The 13,974-nt window shown below is 44.6% G+C and overlaps 1 protein-coding gene across 1 annotated transcript in view; it reads left to right on the top strand.

The window, feature by feature from the left end:
- LOC134911215 (alpha-1,4-N-acetylglucosaminyltransferase-like) overlaps positions 1-13,480 on the top strand; it is a 52,936-nt gene extending 39,456 nt beyond the window's left edge. The window contains exon 2 of the mRNA XM_063919525.1: positions 12,890-13,480. Within this exon, the coding sequence (XP_063775595.1) occupies positions 12,890-13,480 (591 nt within the window). The remainder of the gene's footprint in view (positions 1-12,889) is intronic.
- The last annotated feature ends 494 nt before the right edge of the window (positions 13,481-13,974 follow it).

Here is a 13,974-nt window from a genome sequence, read left to right as displayed (position 1 = left end):
TGAGGAACGCGTTTGAGAACCTCTGCATTATACTTTGTACAATGCCATATTGTTCCCTAGTGGCAGATTTTGGAACTAAACTGTTTTTCACTTAATCATTCACCTGATGCTACTGTACTTACTACATCTGGTGGCATTCCACCTATTAGCGCTGCAAACAGCTCTGAGTAGGGAAACTTTAATTATGGTCACGTTATATGTCATGCATAACTATTTCTGAAAGAAGTGGCTTGTGTATACATTATGAAAGGTTAATTTATCACATTTTTTTTATATCGTAACCTCTTCACTACTGAGGTACAGTATTATTTTTTAGATTTGCTCTTGTCTCATTCCAACATCAATAAAAAAAAATCTGCATTAATTACACCTTATTTTTATCAGAATACTTTATATTTTCTTAAAATAACAATTATTTTAACTAATTGTAATTAACTTTTTTTTAACCCAAATGGTCAGAAAATCTTTTTATTATAATTTTGAGAAAGGGAACCAAAAGCAAACATGATATTTTTTTTTTACCATTTTATAAACACCTTCTATAAGGGAAATTTACTAAGATCCCAATTTCATTCGAATTTGCCTTTTCATACGAAAATGCAAATCTTGTAATTTAATAAACAGCAATCACTGCAGAGTTCTAACAATTCGCATTGAGATACACAGCCGTCCACACAAATATGAATCAATAGACCATTGGTCAAACACGGTAGTTTTTTCACATACACCTCATAGAACACAGGAATTTTGTGCAATGTGTGTCATGTGGTATATATTGTGTTTCTTGTTGTTTTTTCTTATTTTTTGTGTCCTGTATTTATTGTAATATTTATTTTGCTGTGGAACTACAGGTACCAGCGGGCCCTTCAATGCCCTGCATGCTGGTATTTGAGGTTTTCCATGTTCCAGCATGTGGGGTAGGCTTGTTGGGACTTGTAGTTCCACAGCAACAACAAGATTAACTCTTATTGTTACAATTTTAATTGCTATCAGCCCTTCATCCACAGCCCAAGGATGGTAGGGACAGTCCTGGGCTTCATCCATGGCCCTTGTGTGCCTGGAGGGGGGGATTTATTGGGGGTTCCCCACTCCCTCAGGGAACCCCAGCCAGGGGCTACTTGTTTAGGACTTAATGCTATATCCACAGGGACCTATAGAAATGTGTCCCCTGGTTGTAGCATTATATCCTTGAATAGTGGAGCACACGGCTGGTTTTAAAAAATATGGGGGACCCCTACATACTTTTTCCACCGTATTTTTGGAACCAGGACCGGTCCAAGAGCCCGGTGCTGGTTTTACAATATTGGGAAACCCTACGCATTTTTTCTGGTATTCTAACAACCATGACCAGATTAAAGAGCCAAGGGCTGGTAATATTCAGGAGGGGGATCCCCATGCAATTTTTTTTTTATCTAGTTAAATACTGTATGCAATGAATCCCTGCACGGATCTCACTGATCTGGCCTGGCTACATTGTGTAATTTCTGGAAGTGTTTTACTAAACTCCCCCGTAAAACACTGCCCGGCAATACAAATGACATCAACATTGGTGAACTTAAATTGAAAAAACATGGTAGTTTAGTAAATTACCGTGTTTTTTTTTTCAAAAACTTCCAACCTCAAATGGCCGATGTCAGCCGAGATTGATCTCTGCTGAAATCAGCTCAATCATGATTGTTAGTAAATTTAGCCCTATGTGTAGGTTTTGACAAAACAATCTGCACTTGAGATGAAAATTTATTTTTTTCATATTTTCACTGTATTAATTTAAACGCTTTGTATGTGTAGGGAGAATATGATAGCCCAACATGGCATACCATTTTTAAAAATTGAATAACCTACCACATTAAGGGGGACATGTACTAAGCAGTGATAAAAGTGGAGAAGTGAGCCAGTGGAGAAATTTCCCATGGCAACCAATCAGCTGCTCCGTACAATTGTATAGTATGCAAATTAGAAATGTTACGTCAATGTTGATTGGTTGCCATGGGCAACTTCTCCACTGGCTCACTTCTCCACTTTTATCACTGTTTAGTACATGTCCCCCTAAATGAGAAACACATTTTTTTAATTTGACACAAGATGGGGGAGATAACGGGGTATATTTACTAGAGATGTGCACCGGAAATTTTTCGGGTTTTGTGTTTTGGTTTTGGATTCGGTTCCACGGCCGTGTTTTGGATTCAGACGCATTTGGCAAAACTTCCCTGAAAATTTTTTGTCGGATTCGGGTGTTTTTTTTCAAAAACCCCTCAAAAACAGCTTAAATCATATAATTTGGGGGTAATTTTGATCCCATAGTATTATTAACCTCAATAACCATAATTTCCACTAATTTCCAGTCTATTCTGAACACCTCACAATATTATTTTTAGTCCTAAAATTTGCACCGAGGTCGCTGGATGACTAAGCTAAGCGACCCAAGTGGGCGGCACAAACACCTGGCCCATCTAGGAGTGGCACTGCAGTGTCAGACAGGATAGCACTTAAAAAAATAGTCCCCAAACAGCACATGATGCAAAGAAAAAAAGAGGTGCACCAAGGTCGCTGGATGGCTAAGCTAAGCGACCCCAGTGGCCGGCACAAACACCTGGCCCATCTAGGAGTGGCACTGCAGTGTCAGACAGGATAGCACTTAAAAAAAATAGTCCCCAAACAGCACATGATGCAAAGAAAAGAGAAAAAGAGGTGCACTGTCAGGGCCGGCTCCAGGCATGTTCCAATAGAGCGGCCACGCAGGGCGCCACCCTTAATGGGCGCCGCGCGCTGTCACCGCCATATTGGAGCCTGGAGCCTGGTCCTGTGTGCCTCCGTCCCCGGGCCGCCTCCTAGTCCCACTCCCAGCCAGCAGTCAGTGGCTGCCTCTGTGCTGTGGGCGGGACTATGTAAAATTACTCAGTGTGCGTGCGCGTGGCGTCAGGTGCTGGCGCCGCACAGCGCGCGCTGAGTTTCCAGTGCTAAACTGTGTGCCCACCCGCCGGAGACAGGGGAAGGAGAGGCGCATGCTGCGGTCTCCTCCCCGTCCTCACACAGCAGAAGCAGCAGCCGCCTCCGCTTCCTCCTCCTCCCCGCCCAAGCGAACCATCGGCAGCAACAGCAGTGCGGTGAGCAGCACGGGGCAGAGGTGTATCTGGCACTTGGGGTGTATCTGGCACTTGGGACACATCTGGCGCCTGGGGCATATCTGACACTGTGAGGCAAGTGTATCTGGCACTGGGGGCATAGCTGGCACTATGGGGCAGATGTATCTGGCACTGGAGGCATATCTGACACTGGGGCAAGTGTATCTGGCACTGGAGGCATATCTGACACTGGGGGCATATCTGGCACTGTGGGGCAGGTGTATCTGGCACTGAGGGCATTTCTGGCACTTGGGGTGTATTTGGCACTTGGGGCATATCTGACACTGTGGGGCATATCTGACACTGGGGGCATATCTGACACTGGGGGCATATCTGGCACTGTGGGGCAGGTGTATCTGGCGCTGGGGGCATATCTAGCACTGTGGGGCAGGTGTATCTGACACTGGGGGCATATCTGGCACTGGGGGCATATCTGACACTGGGGCATGTGTATCTGGCACTGTGGGGCATGTATATCTGGCACTGGGGGCATATCTGGCACTATGGGGCAGATGTAGCTGGCACTGGGGGCATATCTGACACTGGGGCAAGTGTATCTAGCACTGGAGGCATATCTGACACTGGGGGCATATCTGGGACTCGGGGGCATATCTGGCACTGTGGGGCAGGTGTATCTGGCACTGAGGGCATATCTGGCACTTGGGGTGTATCTGGCACTTGGGGCATATCTGACACTGTGGGGCATATCTGACACTGGGGGCATATCTGGCACTGTGGGGCATGTGTATCTGGCACTGGGGGCATATCTGGCACTGTGGGGCAGGTGTATCTAGCACTGGAGGCATATCTGACACTGGGGGCATATCTGGCACTCGGGGGCATATCTGGCACTGTGGGGCAGGTGTATCTGGCACTGAGGGCATATCTGGCACTTGGGGCGTATCTGGCACTTGGGGCATATCTGACACTGTGGGGCATATCTGACACTAGGGGCATATCTGACACTGGGGGCATATCTGGCACTGTGGGGGCATTTATCTGGCACTGTGGGGGCATTTATCTGGCACTGTGGGGGCATTTATCTGGCACTGGGGTATTTATGTAGCACTGTGGGGTCATATCTGGCACTGTGGGGGCATTTATCTGGCACTGTGGGGGGCATTTATCTGGCACTGTGGGGACATTTATCTGGCACTGTGGGGGCATTTATCTGGCACTGTGGGGGCATTTATCTGGCACTGGGGGCATTTATGTAGCACTGTGGGGTCATATCTGGCACTGTGGGGGCATTTATGTAGCACTGTGGGGTCATATCTGGCACTGTGGGGGCATTTATCTGGCACTGTGGGGGCATTTATCTGGCACTGTGGTGACATTTAACTGGCACTGTGGGGGCATTTATCTGTCACTGTGGGGGCATTTATCTGGCACTGTGGGGGCATTTATCTGGCACTGGGGGCATTTATGTAGCATTGTGGGGTCATATCTGGCACTGTGGGGGCATTTATGTTGCACTGTGGGGTCATATCTGGCACTGTGGGGGCATTTATCTGGCACTGTGGGGGCATTTATCTGGCACTGTGGGGACATTTATCTGGCACTGTGGGGGCATTTATCTGGCACTGTGGGGGCATTTATCTGGCACTGGGGGAATTTATGTAGCACTGTGGGGTCATATCTGGCACTGTGGGGGCATTTATGTAGCACTGTGGGGTCATATCTGGCACTGTGGGGTCATATCTGGCACTGTGGGGGCATTTATCTAGCACTGTGGGGGCTTTTCTGTATCTGGCACTGTGGGGGCATTTATCTAGCACTGTGGGGGCTTTTCTGTATCTACATATCTGGCACTGTGTGGCCATTTATGTATCTGGCATTGCTGGGGGGCATGTCATGTGTTGCTGGCACTGCTGGGGGGCATGTCATGTGTAGCTGGCACGGCTGGGGAGCATATCATGTAGTGTTCCCGCTAGGCGTCTGTGGCTAGGCAATGTGTCTAACGTGCTCTGCCTGGCGCAAAGTGTCTAACGTGCTCTGCCTGGCGCAAAGTGTCTAACGTGCTCTGCCTGGCGCAAAGTGTCTAACGTGCTCTGCCTGGCGCAAAGTGTCTAACGTGCTCTGCCTGGTGCAAAGTGTATAGGAGGTTCTACCTGGTGCAGTGTGTATTAACTGCACTACTGTGTGGTGTAATGCGAATTGCCACTATTATGTGGCCACGCCCCTTCCCCACGAAGCAACGCCCCTAAATTTTTACTGCGCGCCGAAGGCGCGCACTGTCCATACTTTCCCATGTAGGTAGATGAGCAACAAGCATTACAGTATGTACATCATTTTGCCCTCCTAACTTCAAAATGTGCCCTCCCTGCCCTAAAAAGTGAACACTATCGTGTAGCTGGCACTGCTGGGGGGCATATTGTGTGTAGCTGGCACTGCTGGGGGGCATATCATGTCTATCTGGCACTGCACATTGTGTATCTGGCACTATACTGGAGACATTATGTGTATCTGACACTATACTGGAGACATTGTGTGTAAGGGACACTACTGTGGCTGTTATGTGTAAGGCTGCTAATTGTGTGCGTAGAGGGGGTGTGAAAACATATTTATTTATAGTCTAATAATATGAAGTTATGAGGCCACGCCCACTTTCCAAGAGGCCACACCCACTTTTCCTGGAGCACGCATTCAGCGCGCGCATGGGGGGGAGGGGGCGCTTTTACATGTTTTCGCTCAGGGTGCTAGTAGGCCTGGAGCCGGCCCTGTGCACTGTGGTCGCTGGATGGCTATGCTAAGCGACACAAACACCTCAATATCACAGGAATTATTCGTTCTAATCAATGGTATTATTGGTCCAAATCACTGGAAGAAAATGACAAAATCACAGGAATTATTCATTCTTATCAATGGTATTATTGGTCCAAATCACTGGAAGAAAATCACAAAATCACAGGAATTATTTGTTCTAATCAATGGTATTATTGGTCCAAATCACTGGAAGAAAATGACAAAATCACAGGAATTATTTGTTCTAATCAATGGTATTATTGGTCCAAATCACTGGAAGAAAATTACAAAATCACAGGAATTATTCGTTCTAATCAATGGTATTATTGGTCCAAATCACTGGAAGAAAATTACAAAATCACAGGAATTATTCGTTCTAATCAATGGTATTATTGGTCCAAATCACTGGAAGAAAATGACAAAATCACAGGAATTATTCGTTCTAATCAAGGGTATTATTGGTCCAAATCACTGGAAGAAAATGACAAAATCACAGGAATTATTCGTTCTAATCAATGGTATTATTGGTCCAAATCACTGGAAGAAAATGACAAAATCACAGGAATTATTCTTTCTAATCAATGGTATTATTGCTCCAAATCACTGGAAGAAAATGACAAAATCACTGGAATTATTCATAAACATTGTAGAAAGTCGCTGCTTTCTGATTATAGAAATGCTCAGATATTCCTGCGAATCCACAATCCCTTCCCAGAGGAAAAAGAAATTGAGAAACCGATATTTGAGAACGTTTGTTCTCTTTCCCTTACAAAGGAACAAACCACTTTCCAAGAAGACTGACGTTTTTGGGATTATGGAGACATAATGTTTTTGAATATAAATCCTAAAGCAGGTGGTGTATTAGAGCAAAAGAGTGCAAGAGACCAGCCATGCAGTTTCTGAAATATTATGACAAAATGTTACTGTATTTCATAAGCACTTATTCCTAACTCTGCTAAGTACTGTTTGGTATACTGTATCTGGCTCCCATGAGGTAGTTGTCCATTATTTCAGCTTCCATTGACCTTTTTGAAAGAGGTAGAAGTTATCGATTTATTTTTCTTTCTATTTTTAATTTTCTCCTGCATAGCCCAGTAAAATGTTGCAATGTTAAGTATTGACTTGTGCCTTCTGGGGGTCCACTTCTTCACCAAACCTAGCCAAATCTCATCCTAACCCTCTGTTCCATGTTCTCTATGTACCCCATCTGTGTCACCCATGTCTGTCTACCCCTCCCCTTTAGATTGTAAGCTCACACGAGCATGGCCCTCTTCCCTCATGTGCTTATCCTTTGTCTTACTTTAATAATCTTCAACTGTACCACATCCAACAGTCTTCTGCCACCTGATACTTATTCCAGTGTCATCTGCTGATGTAACTATGTTTATTTACCCTGTACTTGTCCTATACTGTCATCAACTGTAAGTTGTTGTTTTTCTGTTTGATTATTTATGTACTCTGTAATTGGGCGCTGCGGAACCCTTGTGGCGCCATATAAATAAAGGATAATAATAAAAATAATAATATAGGGTATATAATCCCCAGGTGTATCTCACACATCGCTCAGTACAGATTACAGGATGTATAAAATCACCAGGTGTATAACACACGTCGCACAGTACAGTATACATACTGATCACAATAATTCAGCACAGAGATAGTATACTTGACACAGAGCTGTAAAATACACAGCAATGGCCTACTGTACTGTACTATATATGTATACTGCTGGTCACCAAAATGCTGCACTGTCCTACTATATACTGGTCACAATAATGCAGCACAGAGATAGTATACTTGACACAGAGCTGCAAGATACACAACAATGGCCTACTGTGCTGTACTATATATGTATACTGCTGGTCACCAAAATGCTGCACTGTCCTACTATATACTGCTCACAATAATGCAGCACAGAGATAGTATACTTGACACAGAGCTGCAAGATACACAGCAATGGCCTACTGTACTGTACTATATATGTATACTAAGTGCAAACAAAGGGTAGGGTGATGTGCAAACTGCGCAATCTGGTCAGCCTTGGCGAACCAGTTACCCAATTAAGGGGTATATGCAATTAGCGGCGAATCGCGGCAAATTATCGCCATTTTTTAATTCGACACAATTCGACAGGTGAATTCCGGCAGGTGGCTTCCGGAATTCACCATATTCAATGAAAAACGGATTCGACAGTCCCGCGGGCGAAAAACGTCCGATTTGCCGGATTTTGCCGTGATTTAAAAAAACGGGGAAAAACCCGGAAAAAAATGGCGTGGGGTCCCCCCTCCAAAGCATAACCAGCCTCGGGCTCTTCGAGCTGGTCCTGGTTCTAAAAATGCGGGGGAAAAATTGACAGGGGATCCACCGTATTTTTAAAACCAGCACCAGGCTCTGCGCCTGGTGCTGGTGCAAAAAATACGGGGGACAAAAAGAGTAGGGGTCCCCCGTATTTTTTACACCAGCATCGGGCTCCACTAGCTGGACAGATAATGCCACAGCCGGGGGTCACTTTTATACAGTGCCCTGCGGCCGTGGCATTAAATATCCAACTAGTCACCCCTGGCCGGGGTACCCTGGGGGAGTGGGGACCCCTTCAATCAAGGGGTCCCCCCCCCCCAGCCACCCAAGGGTGAAGCCCGAGGCTGTCCCCCCCATCCATGGGCTGCGGATGGGAGGCTGATAGCCTTGAGTAAAATGACAGAATATTGTTTTTACCAATAGTACTACAAGTCCCAGCAAGCCTCCCCCGCAAGCTGGTACTTGGAGAACCACAAGTACCAGCATGCGGGAGAAAAACGGGCCCGCTGGTACCTGTAGTACTACTGGGGAAAAAATACCCAAATAAAAATATGAGACACACACCATGACAAGTACAACTTTATTACACACTGCCGACACACACATACTTACCTATGTTGACCCGCCGACTGCCACAGTCTCCGACGATCCGGGGTACCTGTGAAAAAAATTGGACTCACCTCAATCCAGTGTCCGGGAGATAATCCACGTACTTGTTAAAAAAAGAAAACAAACACGCATACCAGCGGACTGAAAGGGGTCCCATGTTTACACATCAGACCCCTTTCCCCGAATGCCGGGACACCACGTGACTCCTGTCACTGAGGTCCCTTCAGCCAATTAGGAAGCGCTACTTCTGTGGCGCTCACCTGATTGGCTGTGCGTGTGTGACCTCAGACAGCGCATCGCAAAGCCTCTCCATTACTTTCAATGGTGGGAACTTTGCGGGTAGCGGTGGGGTTACCCGCGGTCAGCCGCTGACCGCGGGTGACCTCACCGCTGTTGCAAAGTTCCCACCATTGAATATAATGGAGAGGCTTTGCGATGCGCTGTCTGAGCTCAGACGCACACAGAGCCAATCAGCAGAGTGCAAGGACGTTGCACTCGCTGATTGGCTGAAGAGACACTTCTGTGACAGCTGTCACGGGGGTGTCTGCATTCGTGGAAAGGGGTCTCATGTGTCAATATGGGACCCCTTTCAGTCCGCTGGTCGGGTGTTCGTTTATTTGTTTTGCCAAGTACGAGGATTTATATCTGGACACTGGATTGAGGTGAGTATAATTATCTTTTATTTTCAGGTACCCGTGGATTCTACTTCGAGAAGAGGACCGACTGCTTCGTGTCAACATAGGTAAGTAAGTGTGTGTCGGCAGTGTGTAATAAAGTTGTACTTGTCACGGTGTGTGTCTCCTGTTTTTATTTGGGTATTTTTTCCCAGTAGTACTACAGGTACCAGCGGGCCCATTTTTCTCCCGCATGCTGGTACTTGTGGTTTTCCAAGTACCAGCTTGCGGGGGAGGCTTGCTGGGACTTGTAGTACTACTGAAAAAAAACAATATTCTTTCAATTTTGACAAGGCTATCAGCCCCCCATCCGCAGCCCTTGGATGGGGGGGACAGCCTCGGGCTTCACCCCTGGCCCTTGGGTGGCTGGGGGGGGACCCCTTGATTGAAGGGGTCCCCACTCCCCCAGGGTACCCCAGCCAGGGGTAACTAGTTGGATATTTAATGCCACGGCCGCAAGGCACTGTATAAAAGTGACCCCCGGCTGTGGCATTATCTGTCCAGCTAGTGGAGCCCGATGCTGGTGTATAAAATACGGGGGACCCCTACTCTTTTTGTCCCCCGTATTTTTTGCACCAGCACCAGGCGCAGAGCCCGGTGATGGTTTTAAAAATACGGGGGATCCCCTGTCAATTTTCCCCCCCGCATTTTTACAACCAGGACCAGCTCGAAGAGCCCGAGGCTGGTTATGCTTTGGAGGGGGGACCCCACGCCATTTTTTTTCTGAATTTTACCATTCCATCTAAAAAAAAAAATATATATATTATTTTAAAAAATATATAAATAATACTTGTGCCTCCAAAAAAGACAAACCAAGTACCTAATCCCTTCTAATATAAATAGATATGCTATTATCAATAAAAAAAACACAAAAAAAAACATGTTTAATTTTTTTTTATTAGTTTCACCCACCAAAGTGTGGCGGATTGAAAATGTCGAATTTACTGTCTAAAAGTACTGTTGTCGAATTTCCAAACTTCAATTGAATATACTTTGGTCGAATTGCAGCACTTGTATCATTGCAGAAAAGTCGAATTTGACAAAAGTCGAATTTCAAAAAGTCGAATTTTGAAAGTCCGTTTTTTGGACGGAAAGTACTGAATTGCATTGACAATTTTTTTTTTTTGGGCGAAAAAGTCCCGAAAGTCGACAATTTCGGGAATTCGACCGCAATTGCATATACCCCTAAGTGTCTCTCCCAAAACTCCAGAATACAACTATGTAAAAAGGAGTGTGTAACAGTAATCGACAAGGCGCCTCAGATATAGGATGTATAAAATTCACGTGTACATTCCTTGTTGACGAATGACAATTCCTCCTTTGCAAAGAGATCCTCCAATAGTGATCAACAGCACATGTAGAGAACAGAATCTCATCATGTGTAGTAATAACATTTAATGATACATCACAGATCACAATAAAACAATTGACATACAGTGTTTAAAATAAAAATGAAGAGGTCCCCCTATGTTCCTGTGCAATGGAAAAGAGGGGAGCGTAATTACCAGAAGGTGTTGAGAACTGTTGAAAAAGCAGCCTACTGTACTGTACTATATATGTATACTGCTGGTCACCAAAATGCTGCACTGTCCTACTATATACTGCTCACAATAATGCAGCACAGAGATAGAATACTTGACACAGAGCTGCAAGATACAGCAATGGCCTACTGTACTGTACTATATATGTATACTGCTGGTCACCAAAATGCTGCACTGTCCTACTATATACTGCTCACAATAATGCAGCACAGAGATAGTATAGTTGACACATAGCTACAAGATACACAGCAATGGCCTACTGTATTGTACTACTATAATACTGGTGGTCCCCAGTCCCCACAATGCAGCACACTGTGCACAGATATTTGCAGCACACTGAGGGGGTAATTCTGAGTTGATCGCAGCAGCAAGTTTGATAGCAATTGGGCAAAACCATGTGCACTGCAGGTGTGGCAGATATAATATTTGCAGAGAGAGTTAGATTTGGGTGGGTTATTTCGTTTCTGTGCACGGTAAATACTGGCTGCTTTATTTTACACTGCAATTTAGATTTCAGTTTGAACACACCACACCCAATCTTCAATGCACGAGTGGAAAATGGCGGCGACGCGCGGCTCTTTATATAGAATACGAATCTCGCGAGAATCCGACAGCGGGATGATGATGTTTGGGCGCGTTCGGGTTAACTGAGCAAGGCGGGAAGATCCGAGGCTGCCTCGGAGCCGTGCAAAATAGATGAAGTTTGGGGGGTTCGTATCTTGACGAACCGAACCCGTTCATCTCTAATATTTACTAATGTTTGATTTTGTGTTTGATTAAATTGACTGATATTAAATCAAATTGACATTCTTTTTCACTCATCAAATCCGACATTTACTAATATTTGATTTTGATATACATTTAAAAATTGAATTAGATGTTTTTAGATTTTGACTAGTGATTTTGTGGCACAGATGCTGTCGGTATGATGGCGGTCGGGATCCCGGCGCCGGTATGCTGGCCGCCGGGAGCCCGGCCACCTGCATACCATACTACACCCAAGAAATATGATAACTGGATGGGGATAGCATTAGGGGAACATGGCAGCTGGGTTGTCAGTAATAGAGGTGGGAAACATAACAGCTGGGGGTAGTAGCAGTACAGGAAGGAAGACAGATGTCAGCTGAGGAGGGGTCAGCGTCAGCTGCAGACACAGTAGTCATCCTTACAGCACAGTGACATGGCAGTGTGCATTACTCACTGAGTTGTGGTGTTGGGCATCCAATAAGAGGATGCAGCGTAAGACTTCATTGTCAGAGATCATTACAAACAAGGTGCAGGAAAGGAGGAGAGTGGGCACTGAGTAGTGACTGTAAATCAGTTGTCTGCCCTTTGCAGACTCTGCTTATAAGGTATATATAACAATTGATTGAGTGGTATTAAGTTGAGTACACACTGAGGGATATGTCATCCGATCCACCGGATCGGACCAACATATCACTCACATTGGTGCATATTGGGCAGTGTGTATGCCCAGTATCCGGGTGCCAGTAGTCACTAGTGACGTCGTCAGGTTTGATGTGCTGTACATCAAAACTGAAGATATTGCTAGACACAACATGTATGCTAATGAAGGACAGAACGGTGATTGTTCCGTCCGTCATTAACATCACTCAATGAGCACCCATGTTCCAATATACTGGCCTGGTGGGGGCTCCAGTGTGTACCCAGCTTAACATTGTACTCAGAATAAAAAATATATATTTTTTTTTTTCTCACACAGATGATAGTATAAAGGAGATTGATGAATGACTTCTGGGAGACTATCTCAAATCACATTTCAAAACATTTATTTCTCTCTATTCTTGACTCCTTTTGCTCTTAGGGCCACTAAATGTGTTTGTTTTGTTACTAAAATTAGCTTCCAGGTCTTTTAACTCATGTTGTTTTGTATTTGTAGATTAATCCTGAGCATGAACAGCACTGGGTCCATGTCAGCTCTGATGGCTGCAGGCTGGCCCTGATCTGGAAACATGGTGGCATCTATATGGACACTGACATCATCTCCATTCGGGCCATCCCAGATAAGAATTTTTTGGCTGCACAATCTTCTCATTATTCTAGTAACGGTGTCTTTGGGTTCTCTTCCCGCCATTATTTCACATGGAAAAGTATGGAAGATTTTGTTCAGAATTATAATGGTGGACTATGGGGACATCAAGGACCACAACTCTTTACCCGTGTTCTACAGAAGTTCTGTAGCTTACCTGAATTTAAAGGTGTAGATGATATCATGTGTGGAAACATCTCTTTCTTGAATCCACAACACTTTTACCCCATTCCATACCCAGCCTGGAGACAGTATTATGAGGTTTGGGACAAATTGCCAACTTTCAATGACTCCTATGCTTTACATCTCTGGAATTACATGAACAATGAGCACAGAACCATGGTTCCTGGTAGTAACACATTAGTGGAGAACCTCTACAAAAGGCATTGTCCTTCCACATATATTGCTCTTAAGAAGAACGAGAGCATTTATCTGCAGTGACTCAATTTTAAAGTAATCAAATGTTTGACAAAAATTAAAATACAATGCAATAATATGAGATTGCAATACAGTAAACAGTGTGATCCAAAAGGTCTGTTTAGACTATAGAGCAAAACAAGATATTGTCTCTAAGTTTTACATAATAGGAATTGTAATCTTTGACAGAACATATATTAGCTTCCAAATTACTATATTAGTAAATGACATATTTCTACAATTATGTGTATATTTATACTGATTCATTAATCCAAACCCTTTTTCTACAACACTAATAATTCACTGGTATTATACTATGCATCACACTGTCTCTGTCAGCTTGCCTTTTTCGCTTGTGCACCCTGGTGCCATCTCTTCCTTGGGTAAACTACACATGTGCACCCCTGGCCTTCCACATGATGTAACAGAAAACGCCTCCGCCACCACGACCACTATGTCTCTCTCTTTTTTCAATTCCCTGCTGACATTTTTCTGTTTTATCCCAATATATTGGTCTA

This window comes from Pseudophryne corroboree, chromosome 4 (assembly GCF_028390025.1).
Source record: "Pseudophryne corroboree isolate aPseCor3 chromosome 4, aPseCor3.hap2, whole genome shotgun sequence".
Lineage (NCBI taxonomy): Eukaryota > Metazoa > Chordata > Amphibia > Anura > Myobatrachidae > Pseudophryne > Pseudophryne corroboree.
Note: the sequence above shows the minus strand (reverse complement) of the source record. Positions and strands in the feature narration are given on the sequence as shown.